The sequence below is a fragment of the Camelina sativa genome, chromosome 11 (assembly GCF_000633955.1).
Source record: "Camelina sativa cultivar DH55 chromosome 11, Cs, whole genome shotgun sequence".
Classification (NCBI taxonomy): domain Eukaryota; kingdom Viridiplantae; phylum Streptophyta; class Magnoliopsida; order Brassicales; family Brassicaceae; genus Camelina; species Camelina sativa.
In genome coordinates, this window is record NC_025695.1 from 40,753,165 (window position 1) to 40,777,037 (window position 23,873).

At 36.1% G+C, this 23,873-nt stretch overlaps 6 protein-coding genes across 13 annotated transcripts; 1 reads left to right on the forward strand and 5 right to left on the reverse strand.

Moving 5' to 3' along the window:
• Window positions 805-2,649, reverse strand: LOC104728829 (uncharacterized membrane protein YjcL-like). The gene is made up of 6 exons (XM_010447757.1): window positions 2,316-2,649; window positions 2,006-2,251; window positions 1,781-1,891; window positions 1,552-1,713; window positions 1,231-1,469; window positions 805-1,143 (listed from the first exon to the last, which is right to left on the reverse strand). The coding sequence occupies exons 1-6, from the start codon at window positions 2,647-2,649 to the stop codon at window positions 820-822; spliced, it is 1,416 nt and encodes a 471-aa protein (XP_010446059.1). The 3' UTR covers window positions 805-819.
• Window positions 6,162-8,996, reverse strand: LOC104725763 (uncharacterized membrane protein YjcL). Of its 2 annotated transcripts, XM_010444480.2 has the most exons (7): window positions 8,573-8,996; window positions 8,175-8,401; window positions 7,901-8,011; window positions 7,621-7,779; window positions 7,203-7,358; window positions 6,733-6,818; window positions 6,162-6,660 (listed from the first exon to the last, which is right to left on the reverse strand). In XM_010444480.2, exons 1-7 carry the CDS (start codon window positions 8,899-8,901, stop codon window positions 6,337-6,339), a joined length of 1,392 nt encoding a protein of 463 aa, XP_010442782.1. In that variant the 5' UTR covers window positions 8,902-8,996; the 3' UTR covers window positions 6,162-6,336. The 2 variants fall into 2 exon arrangements, with proteins under 2 accessions (XP_010442782.1, XP_010442784.1); XM_010444482.2 differs by lacking the exon at window positions 6,733-6,818 and having other exon boundaries at window positions 7,117-7,358.
• On the reverse strand, window positions 9,051-10,967 carry LOC104725764 (probable RNA-binding protein 18). Of its 5 annotated transcripts, none has more exons than XM_010444484.2 (5): window positions 10,743-10,967; window positions 10,017-10,087; window positions 9,782-9,855; window positions 9,564-9,690; window positions 9,051-9,469 (listed from the first exon to the last, which is right to left on the reverse strand). In XM_010444484.2, exons 2-5 carry the CDS (start codon window positions 10,017-10,019, stop codon window positions 9,074-9,076), a joined length of 600 nt encoding a protein of 199 aa, XP_010442786.1. In that variant the 5' UTR covers window positions 10,020-10,087; window positions 10,743-10,967; the 3' UTR covers window positions 9,051-9,073. The 5 variants fall into 5 exon arrangements, with proteins under 5 accessions (XP_010442786.1, XP_019088409.1, XP_019088410.1 ...); XM_019232864.1 differs by lacking the exon at window positions 10,743-10,967 and adding an exon at window positions 10,318-10,736; XM_019232865.1 differs by lacking the exon at window positions 10,743-10,967 and adding an exon at window positions 10,309-10,736.
• Window positions 11,102-13,165, reverse strand: LOC104725767 (stress response protein NST1-like). Its single transcript, XM_010444489.2, has 2 exons — window positions 12,919-13,165; window positions 11,102-12,435 (listed from the first exon to the last, which is right to left on the reverse strand). The coding sequence occupies exon 2, from the start codon at window positions 12,079-12,081 to the stop codon at window positions 11,302-11,304; it is 780 nt and encodes a 259-aa protein (XP_010442791.1). The 5' UTR covers window positions 12,082-12,435; window positions 12,919-13,165; the 3' UTR covers window positions 11,102-11,301.
• On the forward strand, window positions 13,797-18,160 carry LOC104725768 (UDP-sugar pyrophosphorylase). 3 transcript variants are annotated; one of them, XM_010444492.2, is made up of 17 exons: window positions 13,797-14,110; window positions 14,389-14,517; window positions 14,623-14,727; window positions 14,829-14,945; window positions 15,053-15,193; window positions 15,367-15,466; window positions 15,593-15,720; window positions 15,823-15,894; window positions 15,978-16,042; window positions 16,143-16,203; window positions 16,288-16,405; window positions 16,490-16,614; window positions 16,719-16,795; window positions 16,917-17,082; window positions 17,214-17,294; window positions 17,498-17,737; window positions 17,836-18,160. In XM_010444492.2, the coding sequence occupies exons 2-17, from the start codon at window positions 14,437-14,439 to the stop codon at window positions 18,001-18,003; spliced, it is 1,845 nt and encodes a 614-aa protein (XP_010442794.1). In that variant the 5' UTR covers window positions 13,797-14,110; window positions 14,389-14,436; the 3' UTR covers window positions 18,004-18,160. The 3 variants fall into 3 exon arrangements, with proteins under 3 accessions (XP_010442794.1, XP_010442792.1, XP_010442793.1); XM_010444490.2 differs by having other exon boundaries at window positions 13,798-14,110; window positions 14,401-14,517; XM_010444491.2 differs by lacking the exon at window positions 13,797-14,110 and adding an exon at window positions 14,119-14,202 and having other exon boundaries at window positions 14,401-14,517.
• LOC104725769 (beta-carotene 3-hydroxylase 2, chloroplastic) lies at window positions 19,427-21,601 on the reverse strand. Its single transcript, XM_010444493.2, has 7 exons — window positions 21,138-21,601; window positions 20,977-21,036; window positions 20,685-20,756; window positions 20,468-20,602; window positions 20,041-20,166; window positions 19,885-19,941; window positions 19,427-19,773 (listed from the first exon to the last, which is right to left on the reverse strand). The coding sequence occupies exons 1-7, from the start codon at window positions 21,504-21,506 to the stop codon at window positions 19,684-19,686; spliced, it is 909 nt and encodes a 302-aa protein (XP_010442795.1). The 5' UTR covers window positions 21,507-21,601; the 3' UTR covers window positions 19,427-19,683.

Sequence of the window (23,873 nt, forward strand, 5' to 3'; positions counted from 1 at the left end):
GTCGTCGTCCTCGGGAGAAGAGGAGGACATGGCCACGTTGGTTACCAGTTGGGTTTGGCAATGAGGCAGAGTTACGAGAGGAGGCAGTGAGATTCGCTTTGGATCTGAATCTGAAGCACTAGGGTTGAGGTCATCTTGGAGACGCACTACACCATCTTTCAAAGTAGCTACCCAGCCATGAGATGCTCCTATTGTTCCCGTTTCTGTCATCAGCTCCATTGGCACCTTCTTTTCCAATAAAAATCAGGGGACATAGACTTGGTGGGCAAGGCAATTTGTCTTTTTTTTTTAATAAAAATCAGGGGACATAGAAATGTTTCAATCTAGGGTTTGTTTGACACAATCTGTCTTAACCAAGAGAGCCTATGAGGTCTTCTCTGCTTCTCAGCGGGCTCTCGAGGCTTAGTCTGAGGAAACCACCTGCGCTTGTAAGATCCTCTTGTTACTCTGCCTCATTGCCAAACCCAACTGGTAACCAACGTGGCCATGTCCTCCTCTTCTCCCGAGGACGACGACTGCATTGTGGCCGTCAAGTTCCTCGGTCCTCAGCTCAGCTTATGCAGACCCGAGGGCTGTTTTTTTTTTTCTTTTGTTTCTTGGCGTTAGGCTTTGCATTACAATGGAATCTCTAAATATATGTGATATGACACTTGCACTTCAATTATGTAATGTTTCTTCCGAAAAAAAAACTGAGTTTGTGTAACAGTGTTGAGTTGTTAAAGGTTTGTTCATTGTTGTGGTTATGGACTGTTCCACTAATCATTGGAATGAGCAAACTTATCAAATTTTTTACATTCACGGGACTTGAAAGTTAAAACATCACATTAACTTGAGGACTTTAACCCCAAATACAATCCCTAGGAAAGTTGCAATGGCGATCCCAAATATTCCGACAAGAATCCCGGGAACTATCAAAGAGCTCCATCCCTTTTCCGTAGCCATTCCCGCAGCAGTTGTTGGTCCACCAATATTTGCGTTTGATGCAAGAAGCAAAAGCCGTAGCTCTATCTTCATCACCTTCCCTATTCCTAGTAGCACCCCAAGATGTATCACTATTTGTAACAAAGCAAACATAAATATGCTTGGAGCTGTGCTTAATACACTCCTTATGTTTCCACTTGCTCCCAACACTGCAAAGAACACCTGTGTTTTTTTCCATACAATTTGATTAGCTCTTGATCAGCACACATACAAGTATATAGATAACTAAGTATTCATCATATCTCTCACCTGCATCAGAACTAGAGCCATTGCTTCTCCAGATGGTGCGAGATGGTCGAATTGAGACGGAAATATAGTTGCTAAAACAACAACTATAGCAGTTATCGCTGGTAAGCTACCGCCCGAAATCCCAAACCACGTTGTGAAAACAGTTGCAACTTTGCATATAGCTAAGGAAACAACTATTCCTGTAGCCATTTGTATCACAGTAATTTTGTCTCTGTTTTTGTTAACAATCACACCATCATCTGCCATTATATTAAAAAGGCATCATCAAGTTATTATAAATCAAACACACAACTTCGAAACTGGTTATGTGATCTTGCTTACCACTAGTACTTTCTGGTGGTGCAAATTCAGCAGGTATTTTAGAGGCTAAAGCAAAAAATGACATGAAATATAACGCGCATATAACACTATCAGCAGCAAGTCCAGCAGCTATCACTGAAGGAGATACATCTAGAGCTTTCGCTATTGCAATGTAGTTTCCAGCTGCACAAGAACAAACAAACTAAGCAAAATTCAACTTTATATAGCAAAATATATATTTTATTATTACCTCCACCAATATGTCTTCCCATAAGAGCAGCTGCTATTTTCCAACTATCAGAACCAAGCGACTTCATCGGTACGATTAAGTAAGCCAAAACAGTCCCAACCGTTGTAGCAACTGTTTTTTAATGAATGTAACAGAATTGGATTTAGATGTAACAGAGTCATGATCGTGATCGTGATCGTGATCGTGTAGATAAAGTGAAAAGAGAGATGAAGCTTTTGTAATTACATGATCCGATGAGAAAAGCAAAGAGAAGTTTTCCAGTAGATTGAATCACACGGCGCAGATCTGCTCTAAACAAAAGCAGAGGAACAGCTAACGGGAGCAAGAAGTTCATCATTACAGAGAAAGCAGGAGCTTCTGAAGAAATGATCCCTAAATTTCTAGCTGCTAGTCCTATTAGAGTGCTCACTAGTGCACCGCTCATCGCACTTCCTATTTTTGTCTTTTCCGACCTGTCAAACTCAAAACCAACTGACAATAAGAGCGGACGGATGATATGAACACATTTCCTTTTATAGATTACTTTAATGCTTACCAAATAGGCAAATACCGAAAGCTCCAGTGGCGAAGAGAGCAGTCCACATTCCCCATTCATCGATGGGAGAAATGAGAGGCGTGCTTAACTGCGATCTTACTGTAACTGATCGGATCGAATCTTGTCTGAGAAATCTCTCGCTTCGGTAACGAAACGGTGAGAACAGAGATGAATGTAAAGAAGGAGAGGAGCTAAGGCGCTGAGAGTCAGCTTTAAAAGAAAAGGCAGGAGGAGTGTTTTGGCGGGAAACAATGTGAGGTCGTCGGAGAGAAGGTACCGGTGACGACGGAGATGGGATTGAAGTTACATTCAGAGACGGTAAGCTCGTTACCATATTGTTGCAGTCTCTAGTGTAGAGAGTGTAAGAGAAAAGTGAGAGAGAGAGAGAGAGAGAGAGAGAGAGAGAGAGAGTCTTTGCTTCTTTTTATTTTGTAAAGTGAAACTGTCAGTGTACCGGAGAAATCACCGGAGATAAGAGATTGAGAGAGAGAGGGGGAGAGAGAGAGAGAGAGAGGTTACAGTTTCTTTGAATGATTTTGAGTGATAGTTAGAAAAAGCTTTCTTGTACCACAATCCTCTAATTCCAAGTTACTGTAGTATATGAATATATTTTGATTTTCCGGTTATTGGCAAACCATTCTTAAATGATCCGGTTTAGGGACGGTTTTAGCTCAAGCGCAAACTACGGTATTTTAATATTCAATTATTCATCGCCTCATCGGGGAGACAATAAACGTCGCTATACCTACTTTAATTACGAGATGGATTAATAATGGATTAACTTCTTTAATTAGGAGAAATGGAATCTGATTCGGCCATTCTTGAATGCAAATCCAAAAGGTTATTTGTTTGACACAACTTTTCGAATGTATTTAATCGAAAAAGTCATTCCCACCATCGATCGCATCCGTTCATATGGAAGGCAATTACGAATTAAAAACTTAAAAGAAGATATTTATTTTTAAAAATCTTAGATAAAGTTAATGACATAATAGAGAATACAATAGTTTTTGGAGTTGTGTTTTTATATGAGATCACTACATACATTGATAAGATTAACATAATGCTACCACTAACATGATAAAGTTTCCTAAATAACTCTAGTACATAATAAAAATACTTGTGCAAGAAGTAGGGGTGTCAATTAGGGTAAACCAACCCAAACCAACTCATAACTATAGAGCTTTATTATTTAATGGATAATGAGTCAACTCAACTCATTAAGCAAATGGTTTGGATCAACCCACAACTCATTTAGCTCAATGGATTAATGGGTTAAATGAGTTGATCCATTTTATAAAATCATCAAAGCTTGTGTAATTATATACATAAACTGTTTATGATAAACATGATATATGTCTCTATTATTCAAATTTTGAATACTAGAAATTTTAAACAATATTAATCCAGAAAACAACATCACCAGCTTCCTTAATCTTCTTCCTTAATCTTCTTCTAAGCTGTTTTCCTTAATCTCATGATTGGTTCCACTCAGTCGACTTAATAATACCTGCAAAAAAAATAAAAGAACTCCATATATTAGCCCTGCGATCTCAGAATTCAGAATCACGATACCAATACTCATCAAATCAGAACTGAATTGCATAACAAATGCAAAACAAGAAACGTAACATAAAACAGCTTGGTAACATAAAACATAAAACATATATGTTTATTAATAAGAATCTAATCAAGCAGATGATGTTACGTTTTATGTTACCAAAGTTATATACAAAAATAGAGAATCTAATCAAACAGACGTTACATCATTTCTGATGCTCTGCTCTTCACAGAGACGAAGTGAATCAAATCCTCAAAGTACAACAAAGAAGGCAACAACACAACTGATGCAAAGACTGAGCATTATAGACTCTAATAAATCTGTGATTAGAAGAGATTAAAAGAACTCTAAAGACACAAAACCCAAAACCCAATCAATCAAATTCAAATGTTCCAACAAGAGATTAGAAGAACCCTAAAAGAAACAAAATCAAACATAAGCAAAAAATTAGGGAAACCCAGAAATTTGATTCATTCATACCGTCGAGGATCGAAGAAGAAAGGGAGAACAGAGAAGCTTGAGTCCGTTGAAGAAGAGAAGAAGAAGTTTGAATCGAGAGCGAAGAAGAAGGGAGATAGCTTGGTTTTGTTTAATTTGGTTGGTTCAATTCGATTAACATATTTAATTAAATTAAAAATCGGTTTAATTTGGTATTCAAAATCAATTCAACAATGTTTGGTTTGGTTTTAGTTAATCCATCAACCATTTTATTCCAATCCATTTCAACCCAATCCATTAAACCCATAAACCATTTTGATCCATTAATCCATCAAAACCCAAACTGTCAATCCAATAAATTTTTGGATTGGTTTGGTTTGAGTTGATCCATAATTTTGGATTCATTTTGACACCCTAGCAAGAAGTAGTACGTGACATACATAGCGATGGACGTGCTTAGTATCCCCATTACAACAGTAGCTTCTGAATCCTCTTTCAGCATTTGGTCTCACGTAATAAATAAGTATTGAAGTCGTTTCCTTCCTAGCAATGTCCAAGCTCTATTGTGTACTTGGTTGGCTTTATGGTTATCCGACTAGGGATGAGGGTATGAGACAAAATTATGCTTGTATGTGTTGTTGTTGTTTGATTGACTATACTCCTATGTGTTGTTGTTGAGTTGTCATCCTGATGTCATTTTGATGTTCTTGCTTCTCATAAATTGTGAGTATATGATGCAGATGACAAGGACGAGACCATTGTTATAAGAGAAAATCCAATTTCTAGTGGAATAGAACATGAATGAAGCTTTATACATTTATCTTTATCGATTCTACGTTGGTTTATGTCTGGTTTATGTCGAGATTGTGACATGTGTTTGAGAACTTTTTTTTCTTTTGTGTGTAAAACATCATTGATAATGTAATTTGTTGAGTTAACCATTTAACCTATGAACTCATTTAATCTAAACTCATTAGATTATGAGTTTAACTGAGTTGAGTTAATCATTTTGACACCTCTAAGTATGTCATTTATATTACTTAATTCGCAAGATACACGTTTTAATTTTAAATTACAAATTTACTATAGTTTTTTTTGTCAAACAAATTATATATATATATATATATTCAAATTATATATATAAAACAAATTATTTATTTTTTATTAAATAAAAAAGTGTATAATGTGTTCATTTATTAGGTTTAGCCGCTTATCACTCTCAAAAGCTTAAACCACTTTTTCATAGATTGGATTATACACTTTACATTAGATATATATACTACTTCTTTCATAGTTTTGTAATATTCAAAAGACCCATTAACACTTATAGGCTAACCAAACTTTAAAAGCCCAAATCCTTTTAATACACACTCTTTCTTCTTCCTTCCTTCCTTCCTCTTCGACGCTTCTCTTCTTCTTTATCAATCTTCTTCACTTCTTTCACCAATTTAAGTATCAATCATAGATTTGATTCAAACATAATGTACATATATTAATACATACTTTAAAACCACACTTTACTAGTAATAAATTGTAACTGAATTTCATAATTATGAATTGACTATTTTTTCTCCATTCGTTTTCATTCAAACCCAATATAAATAATAATTGTAATTCTTTTAATTCAATTATTTTAGAAATGTAACTTTCATCCGTTAAAACCCTATAAATAACTATTTTCATATCATCATATCTCAAATTCTTTATATTTTATTTGTATTGTTTAGGTTCTTGTATGAGTTTAGTAAAAGTATGATTACTGTATATGTTTTGTTAGATAACCTTGTTACTATATTGCCTTCGCCTAGTGATCCATGAACTTTTATTTTAAGCTAGGCACTACAAAGTATAGAACAGCAGGGATTTTTTTTTCTCATGAGAATTGCAGTTGTTCACTAAGCACCAAACAAGATAAACGAGTAACTATAACAGACAGAATCGTAATCGTACAGTAATTTAGTAAGCAGAATCTATGAAATGTGAGCAGCATCAGATCCATAATTTAGTTATACATTACCATCTTCACATGAACTGGAGAACTTTAACTCCAAATGCAATCCCGAGGAAAGTTGCAATGGCGATTCCAAATATTCCTGCTAGAATCCCCGGAACTATCAACGAGTTCCATCCCTTTGCAGTCGCCATTCCAGCTGCAGTCGTGGGTCCTCCGACATTAGCATTTGATGCTAGAAGCAGCAACCTTAGCTCGATGTTTAGCAGCTTCCCTATGCCTAATATCACAGCTAGATGTGTCCCAATTTGGACCAACGCAAACAAGAATATGCTCGGCGCCGTGTTTATCACACTCCATATGTTTCCGCTCGCACCCACCACCGTGAAGAATACCTGACAGAAAACTAGTTTGATTAATATCAAGAACGTTTTATTGTTCTTGAAACTCTTGTAGTTATCTTATACCTGCATCAGAATTAGAGCCATCGCTTCTCCAGATGGAGCAAGACGTCCAAACTGGGACGGAAAGACAGTTGCTAAAATAACAACAACTGCGGTAATAGCCGGTAAGCTACCACCCGAAATCCCAAANTCCGACATTAGCATTTGATGCTAGAAGCAGCAACCTTAGCTCGATGTTTAGCAGCTTCCCTATGCCTAATATCACAGCTAGATGTGTCCCAATTTGGACCAACGCAAACAAGAATATGCTCGGCGCCGTGTTTATCACACTCCATATGTTTCCGCTCGCACCCACCACCGTGAAGAACACCTGACAGAAAACTAGTTTGATTAATATCAAGAACGTTTTATTGTTCTTGAAACTCTTGTTGTTGTCTTGTCTTATACCTGCATCAGAATTAGAGCCATGGCTTCTCCAGATGGAGCAAGACGTCCAAACTGGGACGGAAAGACAGTTGCTAAAATAACAACAACTGCGGTTATAGCCGGTAAGCTACCACCCGAAATCCCAAAGTGCTTTGTCAGCAAAGCCCCGACCTTGCATATAGCTAATGACACAGCAATTCCAGTAGCTATCAGTACCACAGGAATTTTGTTTTGAGTTTCAGAACCTTTGTTCGTCTCTGCCTCTGCCATAGAAGAGCAACAATATCTATGTCAAAATTCCGAAACAGAATCTATGAAATGGAATTCAAAATGTCATAACGAATTGATTGAAATACTGGCTAGAATCGACATGAATAATAAATGGAACAGAACATTTTCCTCTTGATATCTAATCCAATAGAAGTGACTTCCTAACTGAAGATTTAGATAACCTCGATGATCAATTCTTTCCAAAGGGACGCCAAACCAAACGAAACCAGACATCACAGCCACATTCAGACTTACCAGTAGTCGGTGGTGGTACAGCTTCCGCAGAAATTTTGGATCCCAAAGCAAACAATGTCGTGAAATATACAGCGCATATAACATTATCAGCAGCAAGTCCAGCAGCTAAAACCGATGGTGTAACTCCGAGAGCATTTGATATAGCTACGTAGTTGACGGCTGAACATAAAACAATCAACATGCAACTTATAAGCCATTGTAGAAGGAAGGGAACAAGATAATGGAAGATATACATCACAGCGTCTCTACAATGTCCAAAGACATATGGATGTTAAGTTACCTCCACCGATATGCCTTCCCATGAGAGCAGCTGCAATCTTCCAACTATCCGGGCCAAGCGATCTCATTGGCACTAGATAGTATGCTAGAGCTGTACCGACGGTTGTGGCAACTGTTATGAAAACCATAAAATAGCAAAAGATCAGGCTTTTCGGATAATTTCAAAATCAAAAACTCAAGAGCATAACCATAGGAACAGTGTGAATGTTGAGTAAACTATAAGCCTTTTGTTGCCACCCTTGTTACTAAGATACAACAAGACGGGGACCTATTACCTGATCCAATCAAAAAGGCCAAGAGAAGCTTTCCAGTAGACTGAACCACACGGCGCAAATCAGCTCTAAACAACAACAGAGGAACAGCTAACGGAAGCAAGAAATTCAAAACTACAGCAAAAGCAGGAGCTTGAGAAGAAATGACCCCTAGATTGCTAGCCGCAAGCCCAACTAGAGTGCTGACCAACGCACCACTCATCGCAGCTCCGACCTTTGTCTTCTCCGACCTGTTACAATCAATCACCACCACTTGTGATTTTCATTTCTTAACTCCCATCCCATGAAAACAAAATCAAAACCTCTCTTTATATATACATGCAAAATCAACTTCACCTAAGAATCAAGGATCAGGATAAACTAACGATCGGAGTTTTTTTTATAAAGAGCGATGATCGTACCAGAGACCAAGAGCCCCAGTAGCGAAGAGAGCAGTCCAAGTTCCCCATTCATCGTTTGGAGAAATGAGAGGCGTACTCAACGATCTCACAGTAACCGATCGGATCGGAGAAGATAATTCCGGTAATGACGAATCCGGCGAGAGAAACCTATCGCTGCCGTTACGAAATCGCGACAACGAAGCGGGAGAGAAGCTAAGCCGCGAAGGGACTGGTTTCGCCGATAATTCAGGAAGATCCTTGCGTGAGACAATGTGCGAGCGGCGGCGAAATAACCTCGACGACGGTAACGAGATTCCGGTCACGTTGAGTAACGACAAGCTCGTCGCCATTTTATTCGCGTCAGCTTTACAACGAGAAAAGGTGGAAAGAGAAGAGAGTGAGTGATTAGTGAAGTTGTTGACTCATATTAAAGCATGTGCGTCAACTTTGCTTTCTAATAATTATATACTTTGCTCACCTACATTCGAGCCAAACCGAATCGAAAATCAAATTTGGTTTTGATTAAACCAGTAAACCGAATTCGGGTTCAACTATAGAAGTGCCAAAAGTATAAAAAAAAAAAACAGATACAAAAACGTTGAAGATGACACAAAGCTGTGTGTTTAAAACCGATTTTTTTTTTTCTCTCTTCTGTTTCTTGGGATCTTGTTTCTTCTCATCTTCTTCCAAAGCTTTGAGTTTTTTCTTAATGGCAGCTACTTTTTCGTTTCGGCTCATTTGTCCTGAGCTACTACTACTCCCAGTTACAAACCTCGTTCTATTTGCTTCTGGTAATGATCTTTTGGAACGATGATCATGAGAGGAATCTTCTAGATGCTTCTCACTAGCTAGACGTACAACCAACGGCCTACCACAAGCTAATCTCCCATGCATCTTCTCCTTCGCCAATTCAGCTTCCTGTGTACTCACTTTAGATGTAGAAATCAGGAAGTTGCACAATCAAAACACGCAAATGCAAAACCAAGAAAGCTTTAAGTTATTATTAGTTTACCTCTTTACAGCTGAACTGAATGAAAGCATAGCCGCGTGGTTCTCCTTTCTTTGGCCCGCGTGTGTGCCAAAGGAAGTCTTCTGATATTATCTTCCCATATGGAGAAAACATTTTTATCAATGCTGCCCTGTGAGGAAGTGAAAACTTATAAGGTATTGAACAAAGTTTTGATCTTTGGAATGGAGGTAACAACAAACTAGCTCTGTTTTTTTACTTACTCGTTTATTCGAAGATCCAGGTTTCCAACATATATTCTGTTCTCGCTTTTTTCATCTACCCACCCACCAGTATCCTGTAGTGTATATATGTACAATGTAACATAAAGACAGAGAAGCAAACAAGATCTGCATTCTGAAATGAGTTTCAATGGCGTATTTACTAAGTTAAATGAAATAAATGAAGATATATACACATAAACTGACATGAAAAAAATGCTTTATTGATTGTAGTTACCATTTTAATTGCAGAAACAAAAAGAATCAATTCCAAACTCAAAATCTTAAAGAATGTGATACTGCATCAACCTGCAAATAAGCAACCTTAAACATTAGAACCAAGATGTTCTCCTCTGATAATAAACAAAGTCTCCTCTCTCAAGATCTCAGTGGAGTGCAAATGCTCACAGGCCAATAACATCAATCAAACATCGAGACGCGATTTCGAGTAAGACATTCCAAAGTAATGTGTCACAATAAGGATTTTAAAGAAACGGCAATAAGACCAACACAAAGGTAAAGTCGCAAACCAGTCTTACAATACTCAGTCACCAATTCCCTTGGCCTAGGTACTACAAATTACAAAACAGAGTTATTTTTCCATGAGAATTGCAGTTGTTCACCAAGCACCAAACAAGATAAACCTTATGAGCAAAGAGTAACCATAACAGACAGAATCGTAATCGTACAGTGATCAGTAGTACTACTCAATCCTAATTTCATCAAAAAAAACAAGCCAAAATTGGTAGAAACCCTAATTCCATCGCGAATAAACCTCATGGATTTCGTTGACTTGTAATCACTAATTTAGTACGCACAACCACCTTCTTCGATTACATCTCGATTTCGTTTAAATCTCGCAACTAAAACACGCTAGAGTAAACTAGAGAGAGAGAGAGTTCATATAATTCAAAAACTATATATGTTCTAAAGATTGAGGGAGTTTCCATGGAAAGCAACTTACGAAGCTTAAAGCGCGATCTCGCAGTCGCAGACTTCAATCAAAAAGGAGGAGCACCAGGATTTTAATGGCTGTATGTAACCAGTAAAATTATCTATCCGGTTAAGCATGAAACCGAACCGGTGATTAGAATGTCTGATCACTGATGAGTGGAAAATTGAAGTTTAGAAACGCTCGGTTGACTTTTGTAAACGACACCGTTTCTATTTGATTCCATTTCTCAAGTTCTTCCCAGGTCTAAACCAAATGATTCTCGTGAGTTCCAACTTCCAACAATTGAAGTCGTCAGCATTATTCATGAAGCTATTGCTAGTATTGCCAATGTAATGAGATGAGAAGACTCAATATATTACAACAACAAAAAGAAACCAAAACAAATCATATGAGCCTCACTTCTCTAGAAAACAAAAGAGAGATGGTACTAATTTCAGAGTGTAAGAGACACAAAGGTTTCTTTCTTTTTTCTTTTGCTATGTAGTAAAATAAAATTAAAAAAAAAAAAAAACAGCACACAAACTTTAAATAGTTTACAAGTGCTTTATTCTTTGGGAGTATGATTCCGTTATCTTCTGAACATCCCATTGAAGACAATTGCGTTCACGTCATTACTCTCAGAGATCTGTAGTGACGACACAGCTTGAGCAGCAATCAAATCAGTTGATATTCCCATGTTGTTGTTGTTGCTATCCCATGCCCTTGCGAAAGGCTCATATGAGACTAACCAGTTACTACTGTCTCTTGGTCTGTTGTTACTATGATGAACCGCATAGCTCGAGCAGCGTTGGTGAGGAAATACTCTGTTTCTTCCACCACTAGAAAAATTGAATTTGGTAGTATAGTCCCATGGTTTGAATTCTGTTTCTTGGTTAAGCATGTTTCGGTATGAGTCATCACAATCTTCACCAAGCAAGACGTGGAGAGCAACAGCCTCTGCGATGGCGGCACCTTCCTCATCCAATCTCTTTTGTTCCTCGAGCTTTTTAAGCTTCTTCTTAGCTAGCTCAACCCTGATGGCCGCGGAAGTAGCAATGGATTTCTCAAGCTGTATCGTTTTCTTCTCTGCTTGTTTGCTACGCTCTAGTTCGTCTCTCTCCTGCTTCTTCTTTGCAGCCTCTGGTGAATCTTCTTCACCTGCTGCTGCCTCTAGCAGTCCTTCCTTCTTCATTTGCTTCTTCTTCTCTAGCTCAGCCCTGATCGCCGCAGAAGTAGCAATGGCTTTCTCAAGGCGTCTCTTTTTCTTCTCAGCTTGTTTGATTCGGTCCACTTCATCTTTTACTTGCTTCTTCTTTGCTTTTCTAACAGTCGGCTGAGCTTGTTTGCGCATCGAGCTACTGTTATCCATGATTGCTACAAGTCTTTGTTTGCCTGGCTTTTTGGACACTCTCCAAAGTGAAAAAAAATAAACTAAAAAATATACATTTACTAAATGTTATCAACTGGCTTCTTCTGTTCCTTGCTTACTTTGCTGATTCTACCAACTGAATAACTGAACTAAACTCACTAGAACCAGGGGATGCAACGATCTCAAAGAATACTACACCCACTCAGGTATGTAGGTATACCTCATTTTACGGACGATACAATCCCAAACAGAAACAACAGGAGATAACAGAAGAGAGACGTTGTAGGAGTTTGCAGACTTATCCTTTGGCAGCATTCGTCCTACTTTCCAACATCCCTTAACTTCTCCCATTTTCTACAAAGGAAAAAAAATACTTAATAAGATTCTAATTACAGAGGAGAACATCAACATATCTGCTATCTCAATCTAATGAAAGCTGCACAACCACAACGTCACAGTACCATTAATCTAAAGAGACTGAGTAATTCAAAAGAACTAACACTGGTCAAGAAACCTAAGATAAATCACCCACAATTGAAGGCACATATCCTTAATGAGCTATGAGTAAACAATTCAGTAAGAATCAACAAGAGTCAATCTGGCTCAATCATATATGCCAATAGGCTAAATCTGGAAGCAACGACGGCTAAGCAACCTATAATTCTCAGATCTGTCACAGAAACTAATCAAACACCAAAATCAAACCAAACACGACTTGAATTATATAACTCAGTTCAAAGATCACAACAACCTAAACCAATCAAGTGATTCGAATTGAATCGATCTATTGAAAATTGAATAGTTTTAAAAGAGTAGAAAAGGAATCAGATCGTAAACCTCGGCAAAATGGCATAGAAACAGACTACCACGAAGAACACCTCCGGAGATTTATCGGATTAAAAGAGGAAACCAAATCGTGGACGTTAAGTTTGCTATTTCGATCCACAGAGACAGAGAGAGAAAGAGGTAAAGTAGAGAGAAAACACAGAAGCGAAGAGAGAAAGAAGATTTTTGCTTTGGTCGTCGTATATTAATAAAAGTAAAAAAGATAGAAGAAGAAGCTGACGAAGAACACAGAGTACAAGAGACCGCAGCCCACATGGTGTCTTCTAGCGAATTGGAAACAGACACGTAGCGGATGAGGTGGTAGAGGCAGTTCTAGACTTTTTTGTCAGTGGAGGTTTTCGATTGGGACTTTGGTACTTGGGCGGCGGTGTCAAAATGCAACTTTAGTCTGATGACCACGTGGCTTATGTTACTTTGTTTAAACGGCTGAGATTGGATCTTAGATAAAGGATAGAAAAGCAGTGGGCTTCTATGGGCTATGCTTATATCAATTGCAATTGGGCTGCTCCGGTTCGTTAACCACCAACAAAAACAAGAAAACCTAAAATAAAGGTGTTTTGTTTGGTGTTACTTTTGCTTGAATTTAAATTATGTTTGTTAGTCATGATTCATTGATTTGTTTTATTTATTTATGTCTTTGCAAAAAGCTTATTAACGAAAGTTGTTGTAATAAGCCTCTTTGTCTATCTTTGGCATCTTTGCGTAACTTTGTTTGCTGTTTGTTAGGAAGAGTCTATGAAGATATTAACAACTTATGATTTTTCCCAAAAGCCTCCATCGATTTGTTTGTATGAGAATATTCAAGATGCCATCTGTATATATGCCGTATCATAAAATCATATAATTTGTAACTTGTTCATAAATATTTTTTAAAAATATATACATCGCTTAAGTGTGGTGATTGTATTATTGGTGAATATTTTATTTTCTTTTTTTCGTTTGGTGCAACGAATCCTCGGAAAAGCTTTTCGTGATTCACTTTCCAGTTTTATCTCAAACTCTCTCTCCCTCTCACCTCAGCTTCTGTCGTCTCCTCCTCAAATCTCCCAAATCTAAAAAAATTCAGAAATTTTTATTTACAATTACAAAACACATAAACTTTGGTTCGGTCTTCTTCAATTTTCACCGACACAAACCCACGTCTTCTTCTCTCATTCTCTCCCTTCTTCAATTTTCCCAAAAGGTAAAACCGCTAACGATCTTCTCAATTTTTTTTTACCTCTTCTCGTCGCATTACGCTCATACTCGCCGTTATTCTTATGAATCGAGATCGGAGTATCTATCTCTGCCCCTAACTTCATATTTCTTTTCCCTGATTTGTTCGTATTTCCCTTGATCGCCACGAAAGTTTTAGATTGTGATTCCTTCGCTTTTTTTTTCTTTTGTAATAATTTTGGATGCGATGTTCTGAAAATATAGTTTGATCCGTTTTGTGAATAATCATACTTATTAACTCATCAGTCTATCACACAGCTTGAATCTGCAGTGTTCCTTTGTTAAGAGCCTCTCATGGCTTCTACGGTTGATCTCAATGTCTTCTCATCAGTCCCTGCTCTTCAGAGTAACCTCGGAGTTTTGTCTCCTGATCAGGTCTTTTTTTATAACCTCTGCATTTGTCATTTGATTGTGTGGTGACCTAGTAATCCTTCTTCTCCTTGGTTATGTCATTCTGCTTTTGATCTGGTTTTGTGGCAGATTGAATTGGCAAAGATCTTATTGGAAAATGGTCAGAGTCATCTCTTCCAACAGTGGCCTGAACTCGGTGTTGATGACAAAGAGAAGCTAGCTTTTTTCGAGCAGGTGTTTTTGTTTATTATGCTTTTTTTCTTACATGTGACATCTCAATGTTTTGATGAAATGGCCATATAGTAACAAAATTTTGAAAATAATTGTCTTATTAGATTGCTCTCCTAAATTCAAGCTATCCTGGAGGTTTAGCATCATATATTAAGACTGCGAAAGAGCTTCTCGCTGATTCCAAAGTAGGGAAGAACCCTTATGATGGTTTCTCTCCTTCTGTAAGTTTCATCCAATCTTCTTCTTTTTTTTTTTTGTTAAGAATTTAAATGTTTTATTGGTCTCTATTGTTTTTTTTTTAACAAAAGGGTTCATGTGGTCTTTGTAGGTTCCTTCAGGAGAAAATCTTACTTTTGGTGATGAGAATTTCATCGAAATGGAGAAAAGAGGTGTTGTTGAAGCTAGGAATGCTGCTTTTGTTCTTGTTGCTGGTGGTCTTGGCGAGCGTCTTGGTTACAATGGAATCAAGGTATATAGTGAACTATGTTTCATTTACTTATATAAGTATTTGTGTTATATAAAATAGTTTTCATCAGCATTGCAATGTGGTAGAAAGACTTATAAAACTGAGGAACATGAACACTTGTCGTTTCGAGATATACCTGCCAGACATATTTTACCCAAATGTGAATCTTTTCTTAGGTGGCACTTCCAAGGGAGACAACTACAGGGACATGCTTCTTGCAGCACTATATTGAATCTATACTGGCTCTTCAAGAAGCTAGCAACAAGATCGCTTCTGGTGTGTTTCTAATTTCTTTTGACATCCTTATTCCTGGCTACAAGATATCTGACATAATCAACATAAAGTTGAAATAAGTACTTCTTCACATTCCTCAGGAGTAATCGTGCTTTTATATTTCTGCAGATGAAAGTCAAAGGGACATTCCTTTCATTATTATGACATCTGATGATACACATTCACGTACACTGGAGCTATTAGAGTTAAACTCTTATTTTGGGATGAAATCTACGCAAGTACATCTTCTAAAACAGGTAAATGATCAGCTGCTGAAAGCCCTGTAAAGAGTTTGCTAAAACGTATAATGTTTTGAGAAACAGTGCACTATTTGACTACTCTTTTTTTTTTTTTTCTAGGAAAAAGTTGCATGTCTTGATGATAATGATGCCAGGCTTGCATTAGACCCAAAAAACAAATACAGGATCCAGGTACTGTACATGTGTTTGTGTTAACATTTCCGAAGCTAGTACAGTGTTTGCGGGCTGACTGTAGTTTTCTTGGATATTCATAGACAAAACCTCATGGTCATGGCGATGTTCATTCACTTCTTTATTCCAGTGGACTTCTTCATAAATGGTAGTTCATCTATCAGATATAATTTTTTAAGTGAATTACGTATATATGACATTTTTAAAATTTGTTGCATATAACACTTTTTTATTTGTTGCAATTTCAGGCTTGAAGCTGGTTTAAAATGGGTTTTGTTTTTCCAAGATACAAATGGACTTCTCTTCAATGTTAGTAGCAGCGTGTCAACTCTTGTGTGTTGAAATATTCATACAGTTCTGGTTGAAATTCACAGTTATGCTTCCTTGGTCCAGGCAATTCCAGCTTCTTTGGGTGTGAGTGCTACTAAACAGTATCATGTTAACTCTCTTGCTGTTCCCCGCAAGGCGAAAGAAGCCATCGGAGGAATTACTAAACTTACCCATGCTGATGGTAACTTTAGTGAATAGTAATAATCCGTAGTATCTATACATCTGCTCAATGACACTATTCATTATGGATTTAAATGGTTTCCAGGGAGATCAATGGTGATCAATGTGGAGTACAATCAACTTGATCCTCTACTTAGAGCAACTGGATTCCCTGATGGGGATGTTAACTGTGAGACAGGCTTCTCCCCTTTCCCGGGAAATATTAATCAAGTGAGTTGTCTTGTCTTTTACTCGACCAGCCTAGATTTGTCTCTGATTAGAAAGAAAGATTTCAAGACTCTTATTATTTTGTTTATGTTTTTTAATGAATGCAGTTGATTCTGGAACTTGGTTCATACAAAGAGGAGTTGCAAAAAACTGAAGGGGCTATCAAAGAGTTTGTTAATCCAAAGTAACTATTCAATTCTCTCCCCCTTGATTTGTATTTCCTTATAGTTGCCCTGCTAGAATGTATCATTATCTAGAAACTCTGATTCTATGCCTTGATACCTACTCTCTGGATTATATAATAGATACAAGGATAGCACCAAAACAGCGTTTAAATCTTCAACTCGTCTAGAGTGCATGATGCAAGATTATCCAAAGACATTGCCTCCTACTGCACGTGTTGGATTCACGGTGATGGATATTTGGCTTGCTTATGCACCTGTGAAGAATAATCCTGAGGATGCTGCTAAGGTAAAAAAATACTTGATGAACAGAGCATATACTGTTTAATAAACTTCAATTTTTATACTGGATCCTAGAATTGAAAGGCATATCAGTTCTTGTGACTAATCAACTTGTTCTCGTTTCCTTTCTGACTAAAGGTACCAAAGGGAAATCCATATCACAGTGCAACTTCTGGAGAAATGGCGATTTATCGTGCTAACAGCTTAATTCTTCAGAAGGTGACTATTAGTTGTATCAATCAATGTTACACATGTATTCTGAAGTGTCCAAATCGTTTCTAATCTCCCTAGAGGCACTTGATTTTATTGTATATCCTTACATAAACTGGTTTGAGTCAAACCTATTCTAAGTAGTCTTCTCCATGATGGTTTGTAGTCTCTAACGCAACAGTTATTGTTCTTTGGTTTTACGAATTCCTTAGGCTGGTGTCAAAGTAGAAGAGCCTGTGAAGCAGGTCTTGAACGGCCAAGAGGTTGAAGTATGGTCACGTATTACATGGAAACCCAAATGGGGAATGATCTTCTCTGATATCAAAAAGAAAGTCAGCGGTAACTGCGAGGTCTCTCAGAGATCTACAATGGCTATTAAGGGTCGTAATGTAGTTATTGAAGATCTCTCCTTGGATGGTGCTGTTATAGTAGATTCCATTGATGATGCAGAGGTATTTAATGAGTTCTTGAAATAGCATCATATGTATTCCATTATTTATTTCTTTTTGATTATTAAGAGATCACTTATGTGGTGACATTGTGAAAACAGGTGAAACTGGGAGGTTCGATCAAGAACAATGGTTGGACCATGGAGACAGTAGATTACAAGGACACATCGGTTCCGGAAGAAATAAGAATCAGAGGTTTTAGATTCAACAAAGTGGAGCAACTCGAAAAGAACTTCACGCAACCTGGAAAATTTTCTGTGGAAGATTGAAGTTATCTCATGTGACACTTTTCTATAAGTGTTATTTGGCAATATGGTCAATTAGCAAATTTGTAACATTTGTCCTTCTGATGGAGTTTAATTCTTTCTTTCTTCTTTTTCTTTGTTTCTCAACAAACACCCAAATTTCTTATTTTTTATTTTTTTATTTTAAATGTTTTTCTAATTCTTAGTGACAATTTTTATTCATTAAATATTATGAAAATTTCTGAAAAAGAAGCATTCAGCACTAACTTAATCTCATACTCTAAAGTTAACTTTCAAAGATTTTTTCATACAACAAGCCCACGTATGGATAATCTCCAACCTCACATGACATAACTATTACATGGCTTGGTATTATTAAAAAAAAAAAAAAATTGAAATTTGATGTATTACAATAAATTTTCAATAGTTATATAATCAGAAACAAAATCCATGCTTTGAATAAAATTTTAAATTTACAAAATCTATAAAACATAGATAATTTACTTTAAATCAATATTCCTATTATAGCTTTTAAAAAAAAATTGGAATAAAAGGCAAAATAGTTATATACCTATATATATTTATTTTTGTGAGAAGCACATTCAAAGATACTTCACGTCTAGTGTGAGATGAGCAGTGACGTCAACTAAAAGATACTTCACGTCATTGACGTGACGTCAACTACATACCAAAATAGTCTGGTTTAGTTTACTTTGGCTTGACATGGATTAGTTTGGTTTTCTATTCAACTCACCTAACAAACGAACGAGTCACGTTAATTTATAGGAGTACTGTACATCTTTTATCTAAGAATCGTATGACTCCGACTCGTACCACTTCCTCTCGTAGATATTAATTATTCATTTTTCGCCAGTGGAGTGAACACAGACCCGTACCATTCGTTCAAGGCCCACGTATCTTAATTAGATATTTAGATGCAAATATTCAAAAGTTAGGTTTGATATTGTGTTTAAAGAAGAGTCATTACATTGTTTTCCAACATGAGTGGTCTTAAAGTACTCTAGACATCAAAGCCTACCGAACTTCCAAATTCTGAAAATGAAATATATATATATATATATATATTTATTAGTTAGGATGGTACAGAGATAAGGTACAGAGACAAGGTACGTAGTTTATCTTATACTCCATCTGTTCAAAATATAGGATGTTTTACTAAAGCACGCAGATTAAGAAATTTTTACTTTTAACAAGTTCAATCAATCAAAAACAATACTGCATAATATAAAATATTAAATTAATCTAAAAGTTATAAATATATTTTATATTAAGAAACAAAAAACTTCTTTAAAACATCTTATATTTTGAAACGGAGGGAGCACTTTTTAATCCGCACATGTGTCATTGTCTAATAATGCTTGAACGCGACATCGTCCTATTTTAGAAAATTCATAGAAGTATAGTTTTGCATATTGAAGAATACTGATATGTACTTGAACTTAATATATGGACCAAGACGAAATCACCGAAAAAATTGACGTGTTGTGTTTTGGTCCCAATCCATCTATATGTTTGGTAAGCTTAAAACTGAATGACACATCGATGGATACGGTATTCAAATTTGTACTGGAAAGGCTAATTATCCTGACTCTTCTTCTACTTCATTTTATATATATTTTAAAACAAATGTTTTTTCTTACTAATTTAAAAAAAAATGTAAAAAATGGGTTTAATTTGTAGCAATTAAGAGGTGGAAGAACCCTTGTTGTATAATCTGATTCTCCGGCTTATCTCTTTCTCCAACTCTTCTTTTCCTCCCACTTCTTCCAGTTCCTGCACCATTACCAAAACCCAAACCATGGAAACAAAAATCAATCCACGTTACATGCAAATTATTAACTTGATATCTCTTAATTTTTTAAAAGGGGTTGTATAGATTCTTGCCTTTGGTCCAAGAAACAGCCCATATGGTACACCCTTGAATTTGTCTGTGTGGTGTAGCTGAAGATTTAAAACCATATTATAAATCGATAGTACTAATTATGAGATAAAAGAAAAAAAAAATTAGACCGTCGGCTTATGTACTGCATGGTATTAAACCTGGTGAGCTGCCGCGACCTTTCGGAGGTAAGGGACGTTGGCAATAGGACCGACAGGGAATCTCTTGTGCACGAGTCCATCGTGGACGAACATGTAAGCCATTCCAAACATCGTTATTCCCAGTCCCTGGCATGTCCCATATACAAAAACCAGTCCGCTAAGAGAGTCAGCAAAACTCCAAAACCAATCGTTTTGAGTGTTTTCCGGATAAAGTCTAAAATGAACCGATTTGTTTATGTAAATATAACTCATTAGTTCTGATAAATATCATATAATTTCAGTGATTTTAAATACATTTTCTTCTATTTTCGTTTCCCGTGAATTAATTAAAAAGTAATAATATAAATTGTAGAGAAGCCAAAGACCAATTCTTTTCAGGTTTTGGATATTGTCGTCGTAAAGAGAGAAAGATAGAAAAAAGACTCACGGCACCGAAGCAGAGACCAGGAACAAGTCCTTTATTAAAGAATCCATAATAGAGTAGACCAATCGCAGGAACCGCGTTTATTATAGCGAACACATCGTTTAACTCAAACGCTCCTTCTCTTGGTTTGTGATGAGACTGCCACAAACCATTTTCACCAAATAAATGACATTTTTTTTTCATTAAAACCATAATAGTTTGAGAAAAATGAATTAATTACCTCATGCATGTTCCATAAAGAATCGTGCCATAGAGCTCTATGCGCCCACCTTGCCCAAAACTCCATCCCAACCTTGAAAAATCCACACAACTTTTAGAAAAACAAACTACAAAAAATGTGAACAGAATCGGCATAGGCAACGTTTAGCAAAGAAGTGAAATGTTATATTTGGTCAATTCCACATAAAATTGGATATCAGTTTTGGATAATTTCGGCATATAATAGAATATAATAAAAGTTCGGTTTGGTCCGGTTTTCTTAACACAATTTAGGAAGAAATTGGGAAACTTACCGCAGCACCAACGGCTAGAGCAAATGTACCAAACATCTCTGATGCAGGCACTTCACCTCCCTAATATCAAACCCAACAAAAAAATCAAGTTTCACTTTTCGAAATTAAGACAAACAATATTAAAAAAAAAAAAAAAAAAAAAACTGATTTTTTTACATTACCTTCATTTGCCAATAAAACCGGTAATAAACAGCAATGATAGCCAAAGAAGTAATACCAAAGCTCGACATCACAGCTGCGATAAAATAAGTCATCCTCTCCGTTTTTTTCCTTTCTGCTTTCTTGATAAGGCGCGTCCTCGCCAACATCTCCAAAGAGCTCGTCGTGCTTTCCGGTTTGTCCTCGTCCATGGGAAAGCTCTGTTTCCGTTCTTCGACAACGAAACAAACGGTGAGAATCTTTCTCCGTTTAAAGCTGTTGAGTCGTGGAGATGGTGGGAAAACGGCGGTGGAGATAGGTTGGTTTGAAGAGAAAGAATAACGGGTGAGTGGTTTGAGTGTTACGGGGATTGTTGAGAGTCCTGCTGCCATGGGAAGGAGCTCGTAGAGGTGTGTATATATATATATATATTTTATATATTATACTTTGAAAGAGAGTTATAGAGAGAAATGTGTGGTAAAGCTTGCAGAGACAAGAGAGTCCACAATATTCTTTTTATAGTTACTTTTCCAAAAAATCATATCATTTGTTTTTTTTTTGTTTTTTTGTTGGTTTAAAAAATATCTTGATTTAATGATTAGTTAGTTAGAGTATGTTGAGTTGATACAATAACATTGTTAATCTTTTATGAAAAGAAATACAAACAAAACAACCATAGATAAAGTAAAGCATACCATATGAAACAAAATACTAAAAGTGGAGAAGAAAGGAACGTTTACACATTGGGTTGTGGTACCGGGGTCTTGTGTTTGAGGTAGCCAGAGGTGATGGGCCATTTCTAGGATCCCAAGTAATCCACAGCGAATCACTCCCACTTCTCTTTAGCGAATCACTCCCACTTCTCTTTAATGCCTCCACGTATTATCTTCTTCCACCGAATAAGGGAGAGGAGTATCACCATCTTCCACACCTGTCTAGTTGTTAGTGGTCTATTATGTTTCTTCAGCTTACATACTCAAGGTAAAATGAATTAACCCTGTTAGAACAATATCCTAATTCTGTTCATACTATTGGCCATTTAGTGTTGCTAGGCATTTTTCAGCATACATAGTGCTGTCGATTGATGTGTTTCTAGGCATTTTTCAAAATAGGTTTTAACTTTAATTTGGTAGAGTTTTGATAATAATTTCTATGTTATTGTTTAAATAAAATATAAAATTGTTATGACGACTCTTTCCCCATTCTATTAGTAATGTATTAGAGCAAACAATATTCATCGTTATGAAAGGAGTTGTTCACACACCACAAAAAGTAGGAATACGAGATATCTATAGTTGAAGAAGAGAGATGAGTAAAAAATTCTTCACCATATCTCTCTATATTCAACAATTTTTGCTTAGAAAGGAATATGAGTATCATAGTTCATCCAAAAAAAGACATTATAAGAAGAAAAAAACCATAATTCAAGAAACGTATTCATCCAAATAACAGTCCTATCTTTTACGTAGAGAAAATGTTTCTATATAGTTGCATGCAATATGTCTATTATCCCTAATCTCACCATATACAAAGGGGTTGCTATCACTCTCTACAAAAATAAAAATAAAATAAAATATGAATTCCTGAAATTCATTTGAGATTGGTTACTTGAGCAAAAAAAATTCAACCGTTAAATTTTTGGTTAGGATTTCATAACATTTTTTCTTTTTTCAACCACACATTAGCTAAAATCTATATTATTATTTTGAAATACATTTTGTGTTATATATGCCCTTGAAGTTTTGGTTATTTAATTTGTTTTATTTACAACATTAACCCCTAAAAAATTTTCAAAACTAACATTACTACAGATTTTGTTTCCTAAATATTTTACATTTCATTCCAACTAAATAAATAACAGTAATATAGAAATAGAAACTATCATATATTTAACTACACATTCTGTTGTGTTTTGAAGATATTCTATATCTGAATCATTCGTAAACAAAAAAAACAACAATTTGATTCTCATTTTGTTTTCCAAAACCTGTGAGATTTGATTATTAACGTAAGAAAAACTTTGATTAACATTTAATTAAATATTATAATTAACATATATAAACTTAAATAAATTTTTTAATTATTACAAATATGTAAAACTAAAAAGTTTAAAATACTATATAATGTGGTTATAGTTATAAAGAGGACATGTTGATTGATGTGTGTTTCCATTCATTTTCAAAGTAGATTGATTCCAGCTTGATTTGGTAGAATTTTAATCACAATTTATAAGTTATTGCCTAAGCAAACTATAAAGTAATGGTTACAAATATATATATATATATATATATATGTGAGCGACTGTTAATATATATATATATATATATATATATATATATATATATATATNCTGTCAAGATAAACTGAAGGAGACATATGCAGGAAATGTTTTAAGTTCATATACGTCAACAAGGTGTGAGTGTCATGCATTAAGTATCAGACTCATCTCAAGGCTGAAGTTAGCAACAACTGAAAAGAAGCCCTAGAAGAGATTCGAATACACGAAATAACAAGTTGCATTTAGAAGACAAGTACACTTGGGGAATTTTGGTTTTATTAGTGTGCATCAAAAGGTAGTCTTTGGAGAAAGCTCTCTTAGTGAAAAACACTTGCAGGAAGTTCCACCAATTGCAGAGTTTCAGTCCTAGGGTCTAAAGACACAGTAATGCAAGTGCCAAGTTTGGTGGTCTCTAAATGCAAGAAAACGTATGGTGGGATGAGTTACAGCTGAAGTGGTTATCATAAGCTCGAAATGATGA

Coding starts and splice junctions, on each gene's coding strand:
- LOC104728829 (XM_010447757.1), bottom strand. CDS start 2,649: ATGGTAACGAGCTTACCGTCTCTGAATGTAACTTCAATCCCATCTCCG. Junction 1,892..2,005: donor TGCTTTTCTCATCGGATCAT/GTAATTACAAAA, acceptor ATTAAAAAACAG/TTGCTACAACGGTTGGGACT. Junction 1,144..1,230: donor TGGCTCTAGTTCTGATGCAG/GTGAGAGATATG, acceptor AAAAAAACACAG/GTGTTCTTTGCAGTGTTGGG.
- LOC104725763 (XM_010444480.2), bottom strand. CDS start 8,901: ATGGCGACGAGCTTGTCGTTACTCAACGTGACCGGAATCTCGTTACCG. Junction 8,012..8,174: donor GGCCTTTTTGATTGGATCAG/GTAATAGGTCCC, acceptor TTTTCATAACAG/TTGCCACAACCGTCGGTACA. Junction 7,780..7,900: donor GGGAAGGCATATCGGTGGAG/GTAACTTAACAT, acceptor TTTTATGTTCAG/CCGTCAACTACGTAGCTATA.
- LOC104725764 (XM_010444483.2), bottom strand. CDS start 9,987: ATGTCAGTTTATGTGTATATATCTTCATTTATTTCATTTAACTTAGTA. Junction 9,691..9,781: donor CTGGATCTTCGAATAAACGA/GTAAGTAAAAAA, acceptor ACTTCCTCACAG/GGCAGCATTGATAAAAATGT. Junction 9,470..9,563: donor TTCAGTTCAGCTGTAAAGAG/GTAAACTAATAA, acceptor GTGAGTACACAG/GAAGCTGAATTGGCGAAGGA.
- LOC104725767 (XM_010444489.2), bottom strand. CDS start 12,081: ATGGATAACAGTAGCTCGATGCGCAAACAAGCTCAGCCGACTGTTAGA.
- LOC104725768 (XM_010444492.2), top strand. CDS start 14,437: ATGGCTTCTACGGTTGATCTCAATGTCTTCTCATCAGTCCCTGCTCTT. Junction 15,467..15,592: donor TAGCAACAAGATCGCTTCTG/GTGTGTTTCTAA, acceptor ATATTTCTGCAG/ATGAAAGTCAAAGGGACATT. Junction 16,204..16,287: donor CAAATGGACTTCTCTTCAAT/GTTAGTAGCAGC, acceptor TCCTTGGTCCAG/GCAATTCCAGCTTCTTTGGG.
- LOC104725769 (XM_010444493.2), bottom strand. CDS start 21,506: ATGGCAGCAGGACTCTCAACAATCCCCGTAACACTCAAACCACTCACC. Junction 19,942..20,040: donor AGGTCGCGGCAGCTCACCAG/GTTTAATACCAT, acceptor TTAAATCTTCAG/CTACACCACACAGACAAATT. Junction 19,774..19,884: donor GGCTGTTTCTTGGACCAAAG/GCAAGAATCTAT, acceptor GTAATGGTGCAG/GAACTGGAAGAAGTGGGAGG.